Source organism: Aptenodytes forsteri, unplaced genomic scaffold (assembly GCF_000699145.1).
Source record: "Aptenodytes forsteri isolate BGI_AS27 unplaced genomic scaffold, ASM69914v1 Scaffold323, whole genome shotgun sequence".
In the NCBI taxonomy this organism is placed as follows: Eukaryota; Metazoa; Chordata; class Aves; order Sphenisciformes; family Spheniscidae; genus Aptenodytes; species Aptenodytes forsteri.
The window spans coordinates 1,304,004-1,328,879 of NW_008795323.1; the positions used below are offsets into that span (position 1 = coordinate 1,304,004).

The 24,876-nt window shown below is 39.7% G+C and overlaps 1 protein-coding gene across 1 annotated transcript; it reads left to right on the plus strand.

Moving 5' to 3' along the window:
• The first annotated feature begins 269 nt into the window (after positions 1 to 269).
• On the plus strand, positions 270 to 24,530 carry EIF4ENIF1 (eukaryotic translation initiation factor 4E nuclear import factor 1). The gene is made up of 18 exons (XM_009280006.1): positions 270 to 388; positions 3,714 to 3,787; positions 4,582 to 4,709; positions 5,288 to 5,583; positions 7,942 to 8,143; positions 9,405 to 9,580; positions 12,413 to 12,548; positions 12,883 to 13,062; positions 15,194 to 15,423; positions 16,928 to 16,996; positions 17,368 to 17,551; positions 18,036 to 18,115; positions 18,490 to 18,629; positions 18,806 to 18,890; positions 19,993 to 20,125; positions 21,360 to 21,704; positions 21,936 to 22,100; positions 22,658 to 24,530. The coding sequence occupies exons 1-18, from the start codon at positions 293 to 295 to the stop codon at positions 22,882 to 22,884; spliced, it is 2,946 nt and encodes a 981-aa protein (XP_009278281.1). The 5' UTR covers positions 270 to 292; the 3' UTR covers positions 22,885 to 24,530.
• The last annotated feature ends 346 nt before the right edge of the window (positions 24,531 to 24,876 follow it).

Below are 24,876 nucleotides of genomic sequence, written 5' to 3' on the forward strand. Positions count from 1 at the left end.
CGTGCCCACGGGGGGATCTTTGTTGTGCTAAAGCTGCTTAGGAGCTGGGCTGCTGTTCTGGGGCGTGGGGCAGGTCTGGCTGGGCTTCGGGAGCGGGTTAAATATTTCAGCGAGAGCTGCTTAGTTGAGGTGGGGGAAGCTGCAAGTAGGAAAGAAATGCTGTTAGGGAATGCGTTTCTTATCTGTTGTGTTAGGCTGGAAGGAAAATGCACCCGCTAGAAATACATGTCTCAAAATCTGACGGCTTGGTTTTGCTTTAATTAGGTCCGTGGTCAAAGGCTTTAACGTAACCATGGATAAAAGAGGAGGCATAACAGAAACTGAAAATGGTGATGCTTTCCTGGAGTTGAACAGAATTACAACAAAATACCCACATCGTTATACAAAGGTTAGCTCTCTCCCCTTTCCTCTTAAAAGTTGCGCATGGAGCTATTGGTCACAGAAGGTAGAGTGGGAGGTGGAGGCTTCTGTGTAGTAAAGTGAAGGCTGAAAAGCCTTTGCCTGGATTAGGATTTGCAGGGTGGTATAAAATGAGCAACTTGTTAAATGTGATGTAGCTGTGCAATCCTGTCCTTGATATACTTTTGATTCCCACCACCTTATTTTAATATCTGAGCACCTCACAGCATGTGCTGGAGACATTATGGTAGAGACTGAAGTATGTTGTTCTACCAGCTTTCTCAAGCACTTGCACTTCATAGTTCTACTTTTAGCAATGTTCCTTTAAGAAGTTGACCAAAATGTTTCCTTATAGTAGATGCCACTTCCTTGGAATATACAGCACACCAGATCTTATCAGGAGCTTTAACGTGTTTACTAAGATGCCTTTTGTAATCTTGGACTTGCTCATATTTTGCTGCTGGAAGCCTAAGCACTTATGACTCCAAACAGTGCTTAGTGTTAAAACTTTAACACAAGTGCTTTTGTTTAGCTGCGATACCTAAATGTATGCATGAGTGGAAGACCAGTAACTAAATAACTTGCAAATAAAGATTCTTTCAATACTAAGTGAGTTTGATATGCTGTGGGGCTTAAGGTTCAAACCTTGTTTGGGGTTTTGGTACCACTGCTGAAACATGCTCTTAGACCCTTTCTAGTCTTTAATGGTGGCTGACTTTCCCATTGCTGAAAGCTGTGGGAACAGGTGGTCATTGCTTTGTGGAAATCTATTAAGGTACTTTGCAACAAATGGCCTGAAGCGTGGAACAGGGTGAGACAGTGTACTGTTGCTGACTGTGTTATCTTACTTGAGGAATTCTGAACTGTTAGCTTCCTAGTAGGTTGTTTTTTTAAGAGAAAAAAATTATCATTGTAGCTCTGTTCGTTTGAGATAGTAGGGCTAGCTTATTTTAACTAGACATCAACAATAAACCAAGTACTTCAGAACTGGCAAAACTTACATGGGAATAGTATGGCTTTCTACTTCTCTCTAACTTCTTAGCAAAGATGTACACTTAACTGTCTAAGATGCAAGGCATACTATTGTTGAGATCTTGTTAGTCAATTAACTCTAAAGTGTGGGAGAGGAGCTGTCTTTAAACTTCTGCTGTTGGTAAAGCGGTATCTATACTTGCTTAGTCTTGCCCAACTCCTCTCAAGAGTAGTAACTGAACGCAGCTTCAAATTCTGCTTGCCTTTTTTTGGGCAGTAGTCAGCTAGTGCTGGTGGTAGCTGTACACTGAAACTGATGCATTTGTAGCTTCAGTTTCGTTAATTCAGTTCCTATAGTTTCTGATCAGGATAATGTTGCAGAACTAGTGCCAGAAGGCATCTAGTCTTGTTTATCTGTTGGTTTCCAAGGAGTCTAAAGTCAAGAAACACCAGAAATCAATCTGTGTTAAAATATCTTGTATTGTATGGGGGTTTTTTGGGTTTTTTTACAAGTAGCACCTTAAATAATAGCTGCTTTAAGGTGCTCATGGAATCAACATCGTAAGCCATTTTCACATGATCTTGTTTCCTACTAATTAGGGATGGGAGGAACACTGTTTCAGGACATGTGCTGCTGATTTGGAGTGGGGACTCACTTCCTTCAATGGTTTATATTCATTTACTACAGTAGGAAAACAATTGGCTCATATTATGAATCCTTCTAAACTGTTTGAATAAAACTGTTTAATAACAGCTAAACACACCTTTCCCCCCACCCACTTAAAAGTACTAGTGTGTGAATTAAACAAGAAAACCCAAACCCAAAGCACACTCTGGAAGTGCCAGTGTTAATCTCCTCTATTACGAGTGTTATACAGTCCAAGCTGTGTCTTTTCTAGTTCTTTGGAAGCTGTTGCTCCAAAGGTGTACAGCTAATGAGCGAAAGCCAAGAAACAATTCAGATTTTCCTCAGTTAAGTGGAAGAATTGCAATAGGATCTGATTGAGAGCCCAGACTCCCTCTTGTGGCCAACAAAATAGTTAATTTCAAGTCTGGTGATGGACAGTGCTGTTACTACTTGTGATATCTGCATCAGGCTGTGATAGTATTACAGCACTGATGTTCCTCATAGATCAAGGTTTATTTTGGGAAGCTGTGGGCAGAGAGGCCAGTCTCCCTCCCTTTAATGGAACTCTTTTTGCTGAAGACTGGTGCAGGGTGATGCTTGGATGTACATGTATGTGAGTGTGCATATTAAGGTTTTGTCCAGCTACCAAGCTGCCATCTGGAAACTTTCAAATATCAACCTCTCATAGCTAATGAACCGATTTTAATCACGTGGGGATAATGATGTAAAAACTCTAGAGGATACTGTGTTCTTGGGGGGAAAAAGGTAAAGAGATTTCCTTCTTCAGTTTGGCTGATGTGTGGTGTCTGCTGTTAGGATTTCTTTATCCTTCCAGCTGCCCACTGAGTTCTGCACAGTTCTGAATCAATTTAGTACAGTTGGGAGTGAGGCAGATTGAAGAAAGGTAATCTAGGGAGAATAAGTAAGACTAATTAGAAATGTGCATCTTGACTGCAGCCAAGTTAACACTGATTCAGAGCACTGATGATCACACCATTAATAATACTTTTTAAATGTAGCAAACTGCAGTGAAACTGTAGATTGATTGCTAGTCTGCCTCAAATGACTAACTGCTCAGGGCTGTGCAGTAGTAAACTAAGGACTGTATTTGAAAGCTGGTGGAAAGTGGGAAAACTGAAGTAATCATTCAGCATTGATTTCGTGTTGGGTAGAGTGGATAATTGTATAACATACATTTAGATATCTTGGAATTGGTGGTGGTCAGAAATGGCAAGCTTGTCTGGAATTTCCAGATCTACATTAGTAACTGGTATTGTGATAATGCTTTTTTTACCTGCTGAATCTTATATAGCATTAAACATAGCAATTTTGATTCCATCTTGAGAACTTACTAGCTCCAGTATCAGTGATGCCTGTCTTGCTTATAAGCTGAACTGTCCGGGGAAGTGAATAGGTAAACATGTATGATGTGAACAGCCTTTGAAGTGTTAATGAGGTCTGAACCTGACCTAGTAAAGCTTAGAGCTTCAAGTAAGTGTTTGCTCAGTGGCCACTGGTAGAAGAACTGAAAAATAAACTTGCTGTCTAATGTCAACTTTTCACTGCAGTATTTCACAGGAAATGAAACAACATGTTGGGAAACTTGGGTTGTCAAATTAAACCACTAAACTGAACAGGCAGTCTGGAATTGATATTTTGGGTCACTTGAATCTTGTCTGGGTGAAAATTGGAACTAACTTCTTGTTCTTTCTAGGAGGAATTGCTGGATATTAAAGAGCGTCCCTACTCTAAGCAAAGACCTTCTTGTCTTTCTGAAAAATATGACAGGTATTTTCTTGATTATACAAAAACTATATATATTTCTTTCAAAATAAAAGTTTAAATTGCAAAAAATTCTTAGCTAAGAAGCGCACTTATGTTGATGCGAGATCTATGTGCTCCAGAGCTTAGTGTATGACAATGTTTTCAGAAGTACTAATCTACTAGGAAAGGCTTAATGCTCTAGCTAGGAGTTTTGTGCTTTGAACAAAGGTTATATTATGAGATCCGGCAGAAAATAACTTCACACAACACAAGTCTTACAGACTTGCAGGAAAAACTACCAAGAATATAAGTGGCTGTATAGCACAGACCAACTAGGTCATGTTGCAGCAAGCTGAGATGGATTTCTCTCCCATGTTGACAGTGTACCTCATTTAAAAATGAAGGTGAGAGTGTTCTTGGCTTGTGTTTGTAAGTTTGCTAAACAGCAATATCTTTACTATTCAGACTAATTTATTGTACAAGTAAGTATGAGATTGAGGTAGAACTTTCTGAATGCTTAAGAACAGCAGCGTATGATCTCCTTGAGCTATTTTTCAGTGTACCAGGCAAACTTCACCGATAACTGGTGATAGTCGTTATAATCTGATGCTGGGTATTAAACTTCCTTACTGTTACAGAAGGGATCCAGAATACCATGTATGGCGTAATATAGTAAGGCAAAGGTTTAGAAGTTGGGTATGAGAAATGTTTCACTTGTACAGATTGCTAGTCAGTGAATTCTAGGTTTTCAGCAGCAGTACTATGACTTATTTATTAGACTACAAGTAGCAAACAATCCTGCAATCTTATTTTCATAGTGATGGTGTCTGGGATCCAGAGAAGTGGCATGCATCTTTATATCCGAGTTCAGGAAGAACTTCACCAGTGGAAAGCTTTAAAAAAGATTTGGATTCAGATCGGACTTCTCTTATGCGTAGGATAGTAGGTAAGTGTGTTCTTACAGCACAAAACTCAAAACTGAACATAGGCTGTTGGCAAAACCTTTCCTTTGGGATGACACAAATGAGACTAAACAAAGTCTCTCTGAAAATTGTTTGACTGCATAGAATAAGTGTCAAGGAAATCTTGGTTGCTCCGACTATAGTCTAGTTTCAGGTATTCTGGTAACTGTTACCGAAGAACAAACTTAGGTAGCAGTCAGTTATTATATCCTACTATTCGTGCTATATAATAGTAAATATATATGCAATAATGCAAGTGCAGGGGACAATTTCCCTACAATTCAAGGCTGATTACTTCGAAGGTCTATAGTGGGAAAGCAGGTACTTCCTAGGAGACCGCAATGATTCCTCAATATCCAACTGTAAATTTAAGTTTTTTGTCCTCTGTACTTCCTGTGGTCTCAGCTAGATTAGCTTTGCAAAAATAAATCATGAGTGTTTTCCTTCAAAGAGCTCTGGAAAAGCAGCAAGGCTATGGAACAGAAGGCTATTATACAGCTAACTAGCTTGTATTTACTAATACATAAAACTCAACGCTTTTTGCTTGGTCCTTGACTTGTAGATCCAAGAGAGCGAGTGAAAGAAGATGACTTGGATGTAGTCTTAAGTCCACAAAGGCGAAGCTTTGGAGGCGGCTGTCATGTAACTGCAGCTATTAGCTCACGTCGAGCAGGGAGCCCATTAGAGAAGGAGAATGATGGTGTCCGTGTTATTGGTGGCCGCAGGATTGGCAGTGGAAGAATTATCTCTTCTCGTAATTTTGATAAAGACCACCGGGGTGGTGAAAAAGACATACGTGATTCTAGAGATGCAAGAGACCGAGATCGTGACAGGGACTACAAAGATAAACGCTTCAGGGTTTGTTTTTTCTTTTCCTAATTGCATATTAAATTAGAGGTTTTGGACACTTTGCACTACAAGCAACAGGGGCAGGTTAACTGCATGGAGCAGTTGAGTGTTCTGTGCAAGTAGGCTGTTTCTTCTTAGAAGAAGCTTTATGGTTTAAAGGATGAGCACTCAGTACTTGAACTTAGTTGTCAATCCTTCTGACAGCTCAGCTGGGATACATCTAATACTGTGTATCTTACAGACCTCTCCTGTGTAGACTTAATAGCAAGATATTCAAAAGTCTAATAATTCGTTCATTGCTCTTGACCTAGCAGTTGTCAGCGAGCACTGTCTTTAATCTCAGCAGATGGAAGCTTTCAATGCTTTCAGGCATTTTTAAGGGGGGAAAAAAAAAAGAACTTTCTGAATGCTTAAGAACAGCAGCGTATGATCTCCTTGAGCTATTTTTCAGTGTACCAGGCAAACTTCACCGATAACTAGTGATAGTCGTTATAATCTGATGCTGGGTATTAAACTTCCTTACTGTTACAGAAGGGATCCAGAATACCATGTATGGCGTAATATAGTAAGGCAAAGGTTTAGAAGTTGGGTATGAGAAATGTTTCACTTGTACAGATTGCTAGTCAGTGAATTCTAGGTTTTCAGCAGCAGTACTATGACTTATTTATTAGACTACAAGTAGCAAACAATCCTGCAATCTTATTTTCATAGTGATGGTGTCTGGGATCCAGAGAAGTGGCATGCATCTTTATATCCGAGTTCAGGAAGAACTTCACCAGTGGAAAGCTTTAAAAAAGATTTGGATTCAGATCGGACTTCTCTTATGCGTAGGATAGTAGGTAAGTGTGTTCTTACAGCACAAAACTCAAAACTGAACATAGGCTGTTGGCAAAACCTTTCCTTTGGGATGACACAAATGAGACTAAACAAAGTCTCTCTGAAAATTGTTTGACTGCATAGAATAAGTGTCAAGGAAATCTTGGTTGCTCCGACTATAGTCTAGTTTCAGGTATTCTGGTAACTGTTACCGAAGAACAAACTTAGGTAGCAGTCAGTTATATCCTACTATTCGTGCTATATAATAGTAAATATATATGCAATAATGCAAGTGCAGGGGACAATTTCCCTACAATTCAAGGCTGATTACTTCGAAGGTCTATAGTGGGAAAGCAGGTACTTCCTAGGAGACCGCAATGATTCCTCAATATCCAACTGTAAATTTAAGTTTTTTGTCCTCTGCACTTCCTGTGGTCTCGGCTAGATTAGCTTTGCAAAAATAAATCATGAGTGTTTTCCTTCAAAGAGCTCTGGAAAAGCAGCAAGGCTATGGAACAGAAGGCTATTATACAGCTAACTAGCTTGTATTTACTAATACATAAAACTCAACGCTTTTTGCTTGGTCCTTGACTTGTAGATCCAAGAGAGCGAGTGAAAGAAGATGACTTGGATGTAGTCTTAAGTCCACAAAGGCGAAGCTTTGGAGGCGGCTGTCATGTAACTGCAGCTATTAGCTCACGTCGAGCAGGGAGCCCATTAGAGAAGGAGAATGATGGTGTCCGTGTTATTGGTGGCCGCAGGATTGGCAGTGGAAGAATTATCTCTTCTCGTAATTTTGATAAAGACCACCGGGGTGGTGAAAAAGACATACGTGATTCTAGAGATGCAAGAGACCGAGATCGTGACAGGGACTACAAAGATAAACGCTTCAGGGTTTGTTTTTTCTTTTCCTAATTGCATATTAAATTAGAGGGTTTGGACACTTTGCACTACAAGCAACAGGGGCAGGTTAACTGCATGGAGCAGTTGAGTGTTCTGTGCAAGTAGGCTGTTTCTTCTTAGAAGTACCTTTATGGTTTAAAGGATGAGCCCTCAGTACTTGAACTTAGTTGTCAATCCTTCTGACAGCTCAGCTGGGATACATCTAATACTGTGTATCTTACAGACCTCTCCTGTGTAGACTTAATAGCAAGATATTCAAAAGTCTAATAATTCGTTCATTGCTCTTGACCTAGCAGTTGTCAGCGAGCACTGTCTTTAATCTCAGCAGATGGAAGCTTTCAATGCTTTCAGGCATTTTTAAGGGGGGAAAAAAAAAAGAGGAACCACTAGCCTACCTCTCAGGATACAAAACTGAGTTTATATAGGCACTTGCAAACCAATAGCCTTCAGTGTAATAAAGCAGAAATTCAACTATCAAGTTCTTAAAATTTAAAAGCTTACTAAGCATGCTGAGTGTGTGTTTAAACCTTTAAAAAAAAAAAAAAAAAGCCCAGAACTAGTGTGAAAAGGTTGTCATTTGCTTTGGAGGTCAGGGAGGAATCTTATGAAACAGCATTAATGGTTAATGTTTTTAATATCCCACTTCAGAGGGAATTTGGTGACAGCAAACGTGTCTTTGGAGAGCGAAGAAGGAACGACTCTTACACTGAAGAGGAACCTGAGTGGTTCTCTGCTGGTCCTACAAGTCAGTCTGAAACCATTGAGCTCACAGGCTTTGATGATAAAATTTTGGAGGAAGATCACAAAGGGAGAAAGCGTACAAGAAGACGTACAGCCTCACTAAAAGAAGGTAATGGCAAATTTGACAGAAACTTTGCTTGTCTGCTAGTATGGCATATTGCTAGATATAGAGGTGCTTGTTATAGGTCCAGGCAAGTGTAAAGAATAATGCAGTTTATCAGTCTTAAACTTGCATAGCTTTTGGTCATCCTGAAGCAGAAGACGTAAGGCCCATGATTGATCTTTCGATTGCAGATACTTTTAAGTGATAAAATACTTTTTTTTTCCCCAAAAGAAAGGCAGGACTGAGAGGCTGGAAAAGAAACTTGTATGGATGTTGAATGATATCAGGAATTTGTAGGCTATTAAAAGGGTCTTGTCCATTTTTTTTTTATATCCTGCTGGTTGCTAAAGGCTTGGTTTAAGCTAAGCTAATGCTCTGAGGTACTTGAAATATTTTTTCTTATAGAAATACTAGCATTAGTAACACTGATTTGGACATACAGCTGCCAGTAATATAGCTTTAAGCTGAATTTGGAGACTATCTGAATTTGTCTGCAGTCATTGGACTTCAAGTCTACCATTATTATTACCACTGCAAAAGCTGTAGTTTAAACTTTTCTGAGCAAGAGAGAAGATGACTTCCTAATGCTAGAAATTCTGCAGGTGGACAATATAAACCTGAAGAGTTCAGGTTCAGTTGTGTATTCACTTAACTAAAATGTAGTACAATCTCAAGCATACTAGGTTTGTAGTCATGTCACAGCTTTTTTGCAGCACCTGTGCAAGCTTGGTAAGTCGTTAATATGACACGTGCTTTCCTCCTGCTGGAGGAGTAGGAGCAATATTTGTCATATCTTGACAGTATTAAGAAAACTCATGTCAAGTACCAGCTTTCAGGGAGTCTGCTCTCTGGGCCATCTAGGAAGAAAGCAGGAGCTGCCAAAGGATTCTTGATGGAAAAACAGCAGTAGCTGTTAACTTACTGTAACAGCTGTATCTGCTTGGTGTGACATAACATCTGATCTGTTCTGTGTACTTCCTGCGTTGATCAGGATACAGTTGTGCATGATTCTATGGCAATTCTTATTTCCTTGAAGTAGATAGAGCTTTTAGTCTGTAATTAAGACTGTGCTAGAGTTCTAGTGGGCCCTAGTTTCTGTTGTGGCAGATTGGAGCCGGCACAATATAACTGATGAAATAGCACATAGGTGGCTATGTTACTTTGGTCCTGTGCTTCGAATTCCTAGGCAAATACATTGACTGTTAGGCACTGTTCCTGCAGGAAATGGTCAAGTTCAGTGACTCAGCATTTGATTTTTCTCTTTAAGGGATAGAATGCAATGGTGGAGTGGCAGAAGAGGATGAAGTGCAAACTGTCCTTGCCAATGAAACTCCAGCAGATCAAGAAGTTCCTAGGGAAGCCGTTTTACAAGAACCAGCTCCAGGAGAGTTTGACTTCAATGAATTCTTCAACTTGGATAAAAGTGTTCCTGGCCTGGCTTCGGTGAGGTGGTTTTTTGTTTGTGTTTTTTTTTTTTTAAGACTGGCTGTATTCATGAGAAGCATTTTTGCTGCTGCTGCATTCAATGAAAGCTAAAACTTCTTGCTTTGTGAAAGTTGCTTTATGCAGTGTGTAAGTTAAGATGAATTTGCAGAGGTTTAGCTTTGGAGTGTTAGGATGTTAATCTTCACTGAAAGGGTTGTCAAGCATTGGAACAGCTGCCCAGGGAAGTGACTGAGTCACCATCCCTGGAGGTATTTAAAAGATGTGTAGATGTGGTGCTTAGGGACATGGTTTAGCGGTGGACTTGGCAGTGCTAGGTTAACGGTTGGACTTGATGATCTTAAAGGTCTTTTTTAACCTAAACGGTTCTATGATGTTACTTCTAAAATGTTATCCCTGGGACTGGCTGTATTTCCAAAGAAAGTGTATGAGGCAGAGTAGCTGATTATCTTTTCTTTCTTTTGATTGTTACTTGAAAACTCAAAATCAGCATCCTGGATGGATCTTCTTTGGAAGTATTAGATATGTTCAGAGACGATTCACTGTACAAACTTTGTACAGCTGAAAACAGCCTTTTGCAGCTAAGTCTTGGAATTGCAGCAAATGGATATTTTGTGCAAGCTTCCTGAAAAGCAGTAAGCCTGGAGACACCTGATGAATACTGTCTCTGAGACATTGCATCGTTATCAATACCAGTAACATGGCTGAAAGGATGTATGTCTGAGAGGGTTTTAATCTTTATTACTTAAACCTCTGTATAGTGGTTAATTCATTATTTAGAACTATTACTACTGAGCTGGAAAAACAAACATAGCCTACTAATTCAATCAAAAGCATGTTTAAACAAAGTTATTGATGTGACTAGTAAATACTCTGTGTAGCCCAAGTCATACTTAGATTGCTACTCATACCTAGAAGGTAGTAACAAGACTATGAAGAAAAAGACTGACAGTTGCACCGCAAGTTTCTTCCAATAGTGGATTTTTACCTCCAGCCATGATTTGATGGGGATTCTGGTACTTCTGTTGATAGCGTACAGTTCTTGAACATCCAATCTCTAGAGGTAATAGTGGATGGTTGGTGTTCACTGTTTTTAGTCTGAAAGCTATAACTGGTCTGTATCTTAGCGTGCTTTTTTCCTCTTCACCACAAGAAGGGGTAAGCAGGTCCAGCAAGTACTGATTAAGCATGGGCCTAATTCATAAACTGCTGATATTTCTATTCTTGATCTCTCCGTCACCAGGAAGAAAAGCTATTCTTGACTATTCTAGATGGTATAACTGATTAGTAGATAGAATTTGAGTAAAAAGGCTTAGTGTTGTAGAAAGGTAAATGTGTTTAAAAAAAAAAGTTGTATTCTGATAGCAAAGAAACAGATCTGATACATCGTTTAGAAACGTTAAGGTTTAAAGAAATAGAATCCTGACCTAGTCTTTAATATGGAAAAGCTGCTTGCATTAAAAAAGGTTCATCATACGGTGGCAGTAATTCAACAAATACAGTGGAGAGTTTGTTCTCCCTATAGAAGATGTAAATGATGTGTCTTTAGTCTTGACAATCTGATTTTCAGCATATCTGCAAGATGGTGACTCCTTCCAAAAGCAGGGAATTCCCAAGTCACAAAATATCTGCTAATGAAACTTTAGTGGGCAGATGTTATAATTTGTCACAAAAGTGGGTTTCAGACTAGCCAGAGCATATCGTAATATTCTTTTTTTGTATTGGCAATATGTCTGTGACAAGTGTTACAGTAGATTTGTACACTTCCTGACATAACTGTCTTAATTCTTCTAACCTGTTAGATTCAAACAATTAAAACCAAATGGATCAACACTATCTTGTTTTTGCTGTTGGAAATAGTGTTGAGTGCCCCTTGTTTTAGAGAAAACAGCTTCTCTGGCAGGAGGAAGCTGTTCTTCTTTTGTCTAAAAGTAAATGTGCTGCATGGTGAAACTGCACTGGTGCCTATTGAGCAGGCTTTTAACTGGATACTATCTTGCAAGATAGGAAAAGCTTTAGTTTAAGTTAAATTTTATAATGCACTGGTTTTTAAATACTTGTAATAATTAGCAAAGAAGTAAACAGTTGCTATAAACTGTAGTGACTTCTGACAGACTAACTCTATGAAGTACTGCTTAGTGACCTCAGTTCTGCCTGGAGGGAGAAGGTGCTAGCTGCCAGTACTTTGCTGATGACACAGACTCCATTGACTTGAAGAATGCAACCCTCTTAGTCCCAGAATGGTTCCATGTGAAGTGCAAGCAAGCAGTCCTTACTTACTGTCTTTCTCCCCGAGCTGTTGTGGGATGCTCACAAGTCAAGGAGTAGTCTCTGCACTTCTTTCCAGGCACTGTCCTTGGCCAGTGCTGGAACTGAATTGAATCGTGGTTGCAGAAAACTCAATGGATCAGTACTCCTGCTGTACAGTGACAGGGACCAGCCTTGAGCCATCTGGCTGTCAAAATTACTAGTTATTATAATATGTTTTCATTCTTGTGGCAAATGCTTCTCAATTTTTTTTTGCACATCCACTTTAAAATGGTGTAGTTAATGGTCTTTGGAATCTCTGATTATGCTGTTTCAGTTATAGTTTTACTCTGAACAAATATTTTGTATAAATAAAAGATGTATGATGGGTTATGCTAACTGACTATGCAAATGCTGCCATATTGGAAAGGGGAAAAAAAGCAGTTCAAAGCTTCTAAACTCTGAGAGTAGCATCTAGTTGTCTGTAGCAGAAGAATCTTGGTTGCACAGGAAAGCTTCTCAAAGATGTTGCTGATCTTGCTTCTGTTAAGATTATCTCTTTTTTTTTTTCCCCCCATAATCTAGATGATAGAGGATGTGCTGGGGGAAGGTTCAGTGTCTGCCAGCAGGTTCAGCAGGTGGTTTTCTAATCCTAGTCGTTCTGGAAGTCGGTCAAGCAGCTTGAGATCTACACCACATGAGGAACTGGAGAGGCTAGCAGGTAAGACTATAGGACAATACAGGGTCAGATAGCCTCCTTCCATATTCCTTCCTACTCATTCAGTAAGAACATGGCAGATAAAGCTTTAGGATAGTGAATTCTCCCACAGTTTAAGCACTTGATGTTCTTTTGGAAGCTCTTAGAGTAAGCAGCTATAAGTTCTTTTTTATAAGTGTTCTTGTCATGCTCCTGATGACTTCCCAGCTGATCTTGGGCAAGGGGTGTGAGGCATAACTTTTCAGTGACATGTTGAAGTTGGTTACCAGTGTATGTTCATCTTGAGGCATTGGGTTGGTAAACTGATGTCGCAGTGCTCCTGGTTTTGCTGTTTCAGGTCTAGAGCAAGCCATTCTCTCCCCTGGCCAGAACTCTGGAAACTACTTTGCTCCCATTCCATTGGAAGACCACTCTGAAAACAAAGTGGACATCCTAGAAATGCTACAGAAAGCCAAAGTGGACTTAAAACCTCTTCTCTCAAGTCTTTCAGCCAACAAGGAAAAGCTTAGAGAGAGCAGTAAGTGCCTCTTCAGATATTGTCAAGTTCTTGTGATGCAGTATCTCAAGGCAAGAGGCTTGGTATTCTGGAAACCTCAACTGCCAAGTCCAGGAGTAGGAAGTATTATAGGTTTACTTACAGTACTGAAACCCCAATATTCAACAAATCTCAGTTGTGTCAATATCGTCACTGCTTCTTTTCATCCTAATCACAGGATGACATCAGGACTCCGTCAGACTGCTTTACTGGCCAGTAATAATCATAAGTTAAGATGATGCAAGTCTTGACCTAAGTTTCCAGCTTTGTCTATGGCATTTACATACATTTTTCATACTGGAGACTGATAATGCCAGCTCTGAAATTGTGTGGCATTTAAACTCTGGCTTTACCAAAAACTTAACGTGTAAGTCATTCTTGCAAGCATCTATAATGGATCACATTGATCCATGAAGTATCAGTATCTAAAAAGATGAACAGTGGCTTGAGGATGTCAATTTTTCCAAGTGCATACTGTAAACTTGAACTTCTCATGGCTGTTGCTAGCACTTGAAGCACAGTGGTCTGTGCTTGCTGTTCAGTGCATGAATTAAATAATTAACATAGAGCTACAACATAGGAACAGATTGTCTTAGTTATGCTAACTTGGCTAGAATCACAGGATTTCAGGGAACTTAGTCTGTTAGAATTCACTTTTGCTAGCATCGGCTGTTCTAAACAGAGTTCAGGGCTGACTTTAAGCTTAATGTTCAAGGGCAGATCCAAGTTAGAGATTTGCATGTTTGGGCCCATAGCATGCATGGAGGGTACAAAATGCATGTGTTCTTTGAAATCTTACGGTCTAATTCCAAATTGGTTTCTCTTTGGCAAGCAGCATGTATTGCCATGTAAGCTGGACTGAACAAAAGGTAATGCTACTCTGTGATTTGTGTGAAGTAGCTAGGAAGGAAAGCATCCAAGCCCTGCAAATATTCTTAAGCATCCAGTCTGGGAGTAGGGAGTGTTGGCTAACATGTGGAGAACTTTTTCTTAATTTGACTTAAATAGAACTACAAGTCTTTTCTGTTGTTCTGCTTAGTCTGACTTTCCTACTAAAAGCTTTTTAAACTTTGATCCTCACAAAGCAAGGATGAAGGAACAAAAACTTGTGGGGAAGCTTCCATTCATTCAAAAGTACCTGATGTGGGTTCTGTATTCCCATAAAATGCTGTACAGTTCTTCAAGTGTTGTGGAGTTTTCAGGTCAATTCCTCTCCACCAACATCATGTTTTTCCTCATGTTCCATACTGCATGTCTGCATCATTGTTTCTTTTCTCCACCTTCTTGCCCAAATTTCCAGTAAATCTTATTTCTTTGGTCCACCATCTGCTACAGCAACCCATGGCATGCTCCTGTCTCTTCTTCCTTTTCTCTTAAGGTGTCATACCTTGTGATGTGTGTTAGTAGGTCCATAAAGCATGTCTAGCCTTGATGTTGGGCACTGATAGATATTTATATGTGTATACACAGGGAAAAAGTACGGCTTAATAACACTCGTACCTTATTCTGGTTATGCCAGTGAAATCTTTCTATAGTGGCTTTAATTTCTGAGGGAAAAAAAATCTACTTCAAACTTTATGCACACCAAACTAAGTGTGTAACTGAGTCTCCAAAGTATCTAAATTTTCCAGGTATGTATTCTCTCTACTTATGATAGCTTCAGACAATTTGACATCGCTTACACTGTGGCTGTAAGACCATCTGATCTCCTGGAGTATAAGATAAATGGAACTTTCCTAATTGAAAGAGAACTAACTCTGTTGTCAGATGAATATTCTCTACTAAAAGCAGGTGAAGTTGTAAAATGTGGTAATGACATGTCTTGCAGGATAAATAAAAGCTAGTGAGAGCTTATCAGTTGAAACCTAAACAGGTTCTTGTGGAATCTTACATGCCTGTAGTTGTGCATGGCAATACTCCTAATTTAAATATTAGAATATCAGTCTAAACACAGGTCAGACATGGTTTGACAGCTAGTTTGAATATCAGAAGATAAGTTTTTCTGGCTGTTCCTTGTTGAATACAAGTTGTTTGAAAACACCTGCACAAGAATTATTAGCTCACTTGTAAACAGAGAACCATGGTTTACCAGTATTTCTCCTGTATTTCTCAGCACATTCAGGAGTTGTACTTTCAGTGGAAGAAGTTGAAGCTGGGCTAAAAGGCCTGAAAGTGGATCAGGAGGGGAAAATTGCTACTCCATTTATGGCCGAGCAAATGGAGGAAGCATTGAATGTCACTGGCTCCAGACAGATCAAGAAAGATGGAGATATGACTGCATTTAACAAACTGGTCAGCAGTATGAAGGCAAGTGGGACTCTACCTTCACAGCCCAAAGTCAATGTAAGTAGCAGACATCTGGTTCTTCTGAACTGTAAATGGATCTGTGCTAAGATGTGTTATGAACTGGAAACCCCTTACACAACCCTTCTGATAACATGTGAGCCTTGACTGGATACAGCAGCATGATATTAAATACAGGCTTACATTCCCCTCCAAGCAACAATATTCTGAATGTAAGGGAGGTGCTTTGGTCTCTTTTCCCTAGCCAAAGTAACTGAAAGTGGGCCTTTTTTCAGGTCAGAGTTCACAGGGATGATTTCACGTTAAGTTTCTGAAAGGCTCAGAACTCTAATTAATGTGAGAAGTCTAATAATTGCCACCTTGAAAGTGGACCTATGTGAATATCTAGTCAAATTGATTAATATCTGGACTTGAACACTATAAATACTTGCCCCCAAAAAGGCCCTGTATGATGAAAGGGCTGAATCTCCTACTATAGAGGACATTTTGACTAGTGTCTAAGATTCTCCTACACTTGAACTCATCCTGTCTGAACCTTATTTAATAAGAACAAATACATCTGTAGAAAAGGTACTGTCTATATAACAGATATCATCAGTCCACTCTTTATGGAAGACTTGCTAGTGGTTTAATGGTTGCCTCAGTGCTGCTATGGAAAGGCATCTCTTAAAATGCTTGTAGTATGCGTACAATTAACGCTTACCTGAAGCTCAGATGTCTTGCTTTGATGACTTTTGTTTTGATAGAGGTATGTCAGTGCACAACCTAATATTTTAAACTTGGGTTTTAAAATTATTTGCACTAAGATAAAACTGAACTGAGTACTTGTTAGCTGAAAGATTAATATTAAACAACTGATACTAGGCTTTAGACTGAGATTGTAGTATGAAATTTCATCTTGCTACTAACTGCCTAAACAGTATGCTTGACCCAAAGCTCTCAATAACTACTTCTGGCATCATAAAATACTTCTAACAACTGAGTAAGTCTAAAGCATCTGTTTTTCCTGCCAAACTCTACCCAAGGACTTTTAGCCTCATCCCACTTCACTAAAAGATAGTAAAGAATGTAAATTTGGCCTGTGAGGAATTTGCAGACTGATTTCACACTTAAATCAAGACTCTTGTTTCTGACTGTCCCTTTATATTGACATGTAATTTTGATGCATAGAAGAATATCTTAAATAATTTCTCTAATATACAAACACTTTTCAGTTTGTGCATAGTTTCAGTTGACCACTTGGCCCAATGGTTCATCTCCAGTTTACACAATTATATGTATTCATATATCTTACTCAAACTTGAATAAGGCACACTGGACTACCTGTATGCAATCTAGCACTAGGCGTTTTCTTAGCTAGGGAAGATCTATGAGCCAGCTCAGCCCTTGGCTTTGCTGGAATTTAATCTGACTGATGCATAAACTATGCTTCTAACAGAACAGGTGAAATTATTTCTGTCACTGAGACAAATGTGGCTTGTCTCTTAATGAGTCTGATGCTTGTTGTATCTACATCTAATTTACAATGTTTTCATTTTCTTAGAGTCTTGAGAGCCACTTATTGTCACCTCCAGAGATGCCAGGCCAGCCTCTATCAAAGAATATTCTACAGGTACTTCTTATTGGTGGGGGAAAGTACTTAAAAGGGCATTCCCAATAGGAAAACAAAAATTATTTGAAAAGAAGACATTTAAGGCAATTATGACATCAGTAGTCAGACATGACTTCCTATAGAGGAAAGAGAACTAGTCACTAGTTCAGTTTACTTAGAAATTTGTCTTGTCATGCTATTTCCTATGATTACAACTTGAAAATGAAAAGCCTGGCTAAGTGCCTAATTCTAAGGGCAATCCAGATTTGGTGTATCTAGTTGCACAAGTCCACCTTGTCTCTTTAACTTGCTATGAATAGTGTAGCCTGTAGTCTAGTAAAATGAGCTCGTTTGTATAAATTGATTGTATTTTGAACATTTTTCATTCTTAGGAACTTCTTGGTCCACCCATTACCAGACCTGCTTCATCAAATGTCTTAAGTGGCCTGATAGGTGGTTTGGAACCTGCAGCCTCTTTACTGACACAAAGAGCACCTTCTCCCCCTATTCCACCTGTGTTTCCAACTCGAGCTGCTTCTGCAGATTACCTGCGTCATAGAATATCTTCACCCATTGGTGAGAGTGGTTGCAAAACAGTTTTTTCTTTTCTTTTACTTGAGTTTGTTTTAAAGAATGCTTTACAGAACAATAAGAACTTCGCAGCACTTGGTGGGCAGCTAGGTCAGTCTCTGCCTCTTGAGTGCAAGATGCCTTTTTACTTACTAGTCTCTAATGTTAAACTAATCTCCAAAAAGTGTAGATGTCTGACAGATCAATTAGACTTCACAGTAAATTCTGGTGTGGAGTAATGTGCTCAGCTACTGTATAAGAAGCCAATTTTCAGGAACTACTTGGCCGTTTGTATTGCAAAACACTACCAGTAGCCTCCCTGTAGCTCTCCAGCCTAGTGACAAGGAAAAGACATAGCTCTGTGTAGACTTAAGGGATGAGCTGGGAGGAATCCTTAATTCATGTAGAATTGTTTAACTTGGGGATGTAGATTGTATGTATTGAAAGAAACTGTTAGTCCTTTTAAATGCAACTGTTGAATGTTCTTTAGGTTTTGGACAAGGTTCTCAGCAATTGCTTGGTGATCCATTTCCAGGTGTAAGGAAGCCCATGAGTCCAGTTGCTGCACAGGTTAGATTAAATGCTTTTTGCTTAATGTGTATTCATCTCTTTTTATATTGTGTGGTCTAGAACTAACTGGTGGAAACACATACTTAACTCTTGCATTCAGATGTTTATGCTTAATTAAGTTCATTTTGAGTGTGAGGATGCAAAGTCTAATTTAATACAGTCTCAAAACCTCACTGCAATTGGACCCATCTTAAAGTACCTGAAGTACAAGATTTTTTGAAACTTCTATTGTCTGTCCATAAAACAGATGGCTGTTGGTGGACAGACACTTCGAAGACATTCGTAGCTATAGCAGTAAATCTTCAGTATCTTAAAAAAACACCCAACCAAATACAAGCTCTGATTTGTGTGTTTTTTATGCAACTCTACTTCAGATGAGTCCCTTGGAAATACAGCAAGCTGCATTAGAGGGACTAGCATTGCCACATGACTTAGCCATACAGGCAGCAAACTACTATCAGCATGGCTTTGGTAAACCACAAATAGACAAAAGCAGAGATGGCTACAGAAACAGGTGAGTATCTGACTGCAAAATTTAAGGGGTACTCTGTCAACTGATTTTAAGTGCGTATTTTCTTTCACTAGATGTTAGTACTAGTGACTCGAGCTTGTACTGGTTCTTGGCAATCCTGCCTTCCATTCTGTGCCAAGAGTAGAGCTGCTTCTTACTAACTTCCTGTCTGTTAACAGGCAGCAGCGAGTGACTAAATCACCTGCACCAGGACACAGAGGGAATGCATCTTCTCCAGCCCCTACAGCATCCATTACCAGCATGGTCAGTACCTAATGTATAATGATTGTAGGAAAAGCTGTAAAAGTGTCTGCAGTAACTAGACTATAGCAATTGTAATCAATGAGAGAAAGGGATACCATAGAGGAGTTAAACATTCATTTATAACCATTACCAATCAACTGTTTATAACCATTAATAATGGTTATATTGGTGGCCACATGATGCAAGAATGAATTACACTTCATGCTTAACTCAATGTCTTCGCTTTGGAAAACAGCCTTTTCTGACCACTATCTTACCTAAAACTGAAGAAGAACCATTAATACTACCTTGACCTGGTCTTCTGAAACCAAAGGAAGATAACTATGAAAACTCAGGCCCTCGTATTTTGGTACCCAAATTTTCAGAAGACGAGTGCTGAAAACCATTAGCTGCTTTAGAGAACACTGGTCTTCAGGTATGAAGTGACTAATCTAAGTGTCTGTAAGGTTGAAATATTACCTAAGAGCTTCAGGGTCACTCTGAAAATAAATAAAATCTCAAAGTCAAGGTGTTGCCTCACTGCCTTCAGTACTATGTAGAATGTTGCTTTGATGTAAATTTTCCAATAAATGAGTCAAGTACTTGCTCGCAGCTCAGGACTAACACAGACTATGAGCTGTTAAATCAAACAAGTACTTTTGTTTGTATATCAAATGAGTAGCTTCCACAGATGCTGTGTAACGTTGGGGGAAAAATACAAATGAGACAATAGTTCTCTGCAGATCTGTCAGCCCTGAGTTAATACAGATAAGGCAGCTCTGTAGGAACTCGTGTTGAGCTGCTGTTCTGAACCAATAGCAAAAAGGAAACAGCTGTAACTTAAAATACAGCTTCAATCCTGTTAAAGGTATATTTAACTTTGAGAACATCTGCTGGTTTTAATAAAGGTATCGGACTTCCGCAAAAGCTAAAGAGAAGTGCTTAAACTATAGAATAAAGCTATGAAACAAGGTGAAGTAAAATGATGGGCACACAGTGGCTGATTCAAAAGAGCTTTAAATGGAAAGGGTGTGCTAGAACTGGTGTCCACCCACAACTGAGATAGTGTGGCCTAGATAATGAGCACCGAGTAAGGCGTTGCTTTTTACTATGTTCTCTGCAGCTGTCTCCTTCCTTTACACCTACCTCGGTGATTCGCAAGATGTACGAGAGCAAGGAGAAAAGCAAAGAGGAGCCAGTTTCTGGGAAAATGAAAGTCAGTGATGGTAAAGATGAAAATCAGAGGCCAAATGAAGGTATTGTAATGGCTTTAAAATAACACACACAAGAGATTTGGAATAGAATCAAAGAGCTTCAGCACATAATATGCCCAAGCTAACTTTAGACATTCCCGATCTGTGGAGATGAGGGTGTAAAAATGAGCCTATAATAAGAGAAAGGGTTAGAGCTACGGAGGGGATGCACTTCCAGGTGCACTCTTCCAGCAGTGTTGGGTTTAAATCCTTTTTTTTCTTATCTGTCAGTTTGTGAGCAATAGTGACACAATAGTGACACTGGACTAAAACTGTTTCTTTGCAACTGCTCTTGATGAACAAGCATATTAACAATAATGCTTCCATAGCTCTCTACACCACTAACTGAATACAGACAGCTTATAGTGCTCTCAAGACATCTTAACTGAACAATCAAAGCTGAGACCAATTAAGCTCTTTTAAGTGTAGCAGATCAAGGAAGCATTTTGTCACCCTAACTGATGTAAGTGGCTATTAAAAGGAAATGCTTGATACAGATTGCCTGACCCAGTAAGACTAACATGCCTGTTAGTTAGTACATGATGTTGTACTTCAGTACTGGTAACTAATTGCCATGATGTTGTACTTCAGTACTGGTAACTACAGAGGTAGCTTGCAGTTCCTATTATACAGTTGACTTTTTTTTGTCTTTTTAGCACTCCAACTGTTACTGCTACCTCAACTGGTAGCAGATGACTCTAAGATATTTTAGGCCTTGTCTAACTGATCTATATGGTCTGTGGAAGTAGCTTCTTGAGGTGCTTTAGTGTTCCAAATCTTTCCAAGCAGATGTCAGACATAGAAGGCTGCTGCTAACCCCGAGACACATCTAAACTGAAAAACCACTTCAGGCTAGATTTCTGGCACAACCCCAAATTATAATCTTGTCTAGGGAGGATCCCTTGTACCTCCTGTCTCCTTTGGGACTGACTCATCCATGCTGCCCGTTCAAAATTTCTAAGAAAGAGGAAAAATAAGAATTACAGGTGGAGTCACTGCTGATTGTGACCTAATTTAAGCTTGCTGTCAAGGGATTTCTGTGGAACATATTCCTTCTCATTACTGTTTTGATATAATTTGGCCAAAAGCATCCAGGAAAGACAGATGCTTACTATTAAATCCATATGACTAAAGTTCAGCTACTCCTGGAATATAGCTATCAAAGCCAGTTATTAGCTTTAATTTTCATTAGCTGTAATCTCTAGCTGTGGACTATAATAGTTGTATTCAATTCTAGCTACAGATAACCTACTGTCTAGTTCTGTGGAGAATGCAGATCAAGAAACTTTGCCCACCTTAGGTACCAAACTACCTGCACTGCAACGCTCTGCATGTTCCACACCTCTTACCCAAGCAAATCGTTGCACCAAAGAGCAAGACTACAGGCCTAAATCAACTGGTAGAAAGACTCCTACAATGGCCTCCCCAGTACCAGGAGGCCCTTTTCTTCGTCCTGTTCATCAAGTACCCCTTGTTCCCCATGTACCAATTGTACGACCTGCTCATCAACTGCATCCAGGATTGGTCCAGAGAATGCTGGCACAGGGGGTTCATCCGCAACATCTTCCTCTACTGCAAGCAGGTAATCCATACTTTTTTTTTTCCCCCTTAAGTTAATGCATGTTCTCTGTAAGACTGACTTTGTGCTAGGAACAGCACAAACTGATACTCATTACTGGTAATGTTTATTACATCAAAACTTACCTTTAAAACCAGGCAACAAATTCCAACCCATTTAAATATATAAACGTTTGTTTTGCTTGCAGTTCTTCATGCTTATTAGGTAAGAAGTTTCCTCACTCTTGTTTCACAGGTATGCTTCCTCCTGGAGTGGACCTGTCTCACTTGCAGGGAATATCTGCTCCCATCCTTGGCCAACCTTTTTATCCACTACCAACAGCCAGCCATCACATCTTAAATCCACGCTCTGGGACACCTTTGCAGCTAGCGATGATGCAACAGCAACTACAGCGATCAGGTAGGCTAAAACATAAAACAGGAGTGAGTTTTAGAACACTGACTAGCCTGCTCCAGGTACTATACTTGTTGGCCTGTTTCAGTATACTGTGCTAACAGGAAGCTACTTCAGTAATTTAGATATTCATAATTGCTAACCTTGTGTGGGTATCAGAGCAGTTCTGGCCACTGCAGACTCTCTCTTATGCCAGAAGAAAGTCCAAGTGAAGCATTCAGTTTCAAGATACATGTTGCTATTGACAGACCTGCCCCTTGCAGCATGTATTGCAGTCTTTCCTTCCTTGCTGGGTGAGAGGCCACCCACCTATCTCAAACAAAATGCTATTTGATGCTGGTCTTCCAGTTAAAACCTGCATGATACTGTGTCCAGAACTGGCAGTGTCAGGCAGTTTACAGGAGTACTAACAAGAGAATAAACATGTGGGGTCTGGATTTCCCAAGGCTAATAGAACGGGTAAAAGCTACACTCAGCTCGCACGCCTTATCGAGTCATTGCTCTGGGCAAATCTCAGTTGGGTGAACGTATTACTCCGCCTCTAATAGCTTTACATTTCACAGGCACTGGAGCACAGGGATCACCCGCTGGTGCGCAAACAACCCCTCAGAATGTGCTGTCTCGGACTGGATTATCTCATGGGCACACACAGCTTGACCACCGCCCCAGCCAGAGAAGTGGCTCTCCCATTGGCCTTGCAAAATGGTTTGGTTCAGATGTCTTGCAGCAGCCTCTCCCTTCCATGCCATCCAAAGTCATCAGTGTAGATGAACTGGAATACCGGCAGTGAACAGTGACCACTGGGTGGGACACTTGTGATTCTTTAGACTGGATAAAAATGTCCATAGTCAGGACTTCACCTCTGTTTGTTTTTTGGGGCTTTTATTTTTAGCACTCTGTGCAAAATTTCTTTTTGAGAGACTAAAGCACATGGCACCTGTCCTGGTCTCATGTCTGCATCAAGACTAAAGGATCCATTATGGCTTGAATAGTGAAGCCTGAAGAAATTCAGATGCAAGACAAAGCCAGTTTAATCCTGGAAGTGTCTATTTTTTGTTTTTGTAAGATATGTGAATGAAGTGCTGATATTCTCTAGTGTAGAGGTAGCAGCTATGGATTCCTCCTGCAGAAAACTAAATGTATAGACCCTTGTGTACAGACTTGTGTATAAACAATCTTTTGTATATATACACATAGAATAGCCTTTTTGAATCTATACAGCTGTACATAAGAGTAGCTGATAACAGTTGAGCTTTAGTTGTGCCTATGGTTTGGATCTTTCTCCATTGTACATGTGGGACTTTCTTTAAGATTAAAGTTGCATATCCTAAGTGTGAGTGAACAGGATAAAGTTGCTTTGCCTTTTCTTGCTGCTCATCTCTTCTAGGTCTCCCTCTCACGTTCTTCTGTCACGTACTGTGCACTCAGTGTAGCTAAAGTGTCAAAGTAAAAAGCCCACATCTTGCTGTCTGTATAACAAAGGTCTGATTCCTTGCCATCAAATGAGAATTGTTTAGTCTTCAAAACAGCCTTGAGGATGGGACCTGGTACAGTAATGATAAAGCCAGATCTTAGTCTGCCATAAGCAAAGAGACTGTAGGTACCTACTGGTCACAGTTCTGTCAAGAGGGCTGGTGCTGGTCCTTGTTTAGCTGCAGTATTTTCCTTGTTTTAATCTTTCAAACCAGTTAGTAAAGGTCATCAAAATGGAGCCTTTACATCCTCACCCTTCAACTCCTCAGTCATAGCTGTGGTATGTTCTATACTGCCTTCAGTTCTATTTATAGAAGGGAGTCCCAAGAACTGTCCTAAATCTAGCATGCATCTACCGATGCAGTTACTGTGAAACTTGCCCTTGGAGTCTTGTTCTGTGGCTTGAAAGGGGGAGGATGGGGTAATTTTGTGATCTTACTGTGTATATTTGGTTTTAAAATACTATGTTCCTTTTAAGCCCGTTTCACTTTCCTGAACAGTTAAGTGTTCTCTTCCATCCTTCTACTGCATGGTTCCTCACTTCACTTTCTCACTTGTGTTGAGTCTAGTACTGCTGTCATGTCCTCTATCTAGCTTAGGCCATTGTGCTCTTTTTTAAAAGGTGAAAGCAAAACCAGAATTCTCACGGACTTGCTCTTTCTTAGGTCTCACTGAATGCAAAACCAGCAGCAGGGGAAAAAAAAAATCACTTGACTGTATTATAACAATTGCCAGCATGCTGTGGTGGGTTTGTTTCAGTCCAGCAGAGACAATGTTGTACAGAAATAGCAAGCTGAAATCTCCAATGTGGAATCTGTTGGGGGTCACCCATACTTCTAGTGGTTGTTCCTAAAACAATCTGTAAAACATGCAATCACCAGCTTGTCCTTGTAAGATTGTTTTCATACTTTTTTAACTTGACACTTTCCCAGTAACATTCTGTAAATAAAGTTGATTCTACCAGCTGTCTGTATCAACTGCTCTTAAACTAAATTATAATGTCAGTATATTGACTAATTTTTAGCATTGTTCTTGTTTGAGCTGAATCTGCAGAAAAGTTCCATGTTTTCCAAGTAAGAAAACTTATCTTCCATGTAGGGGAGAGGAACAGTCTGCTTTGAAGGTAACTGGCCTCACTAAAGACGTACAATGGAATTGCTGCATTTAAATGTTTTTGTACAGCCATGGTTAAGTGTAAGGAATGAGATTCCAGTGTACCAGAACAACTCGTAAAACTAACCAGCCCTGAAGAAAGGGTGAATGAGGTTTGCTCTTCGTAGCTTCTACTCTGCCCCCTTCCAGTCAAGGC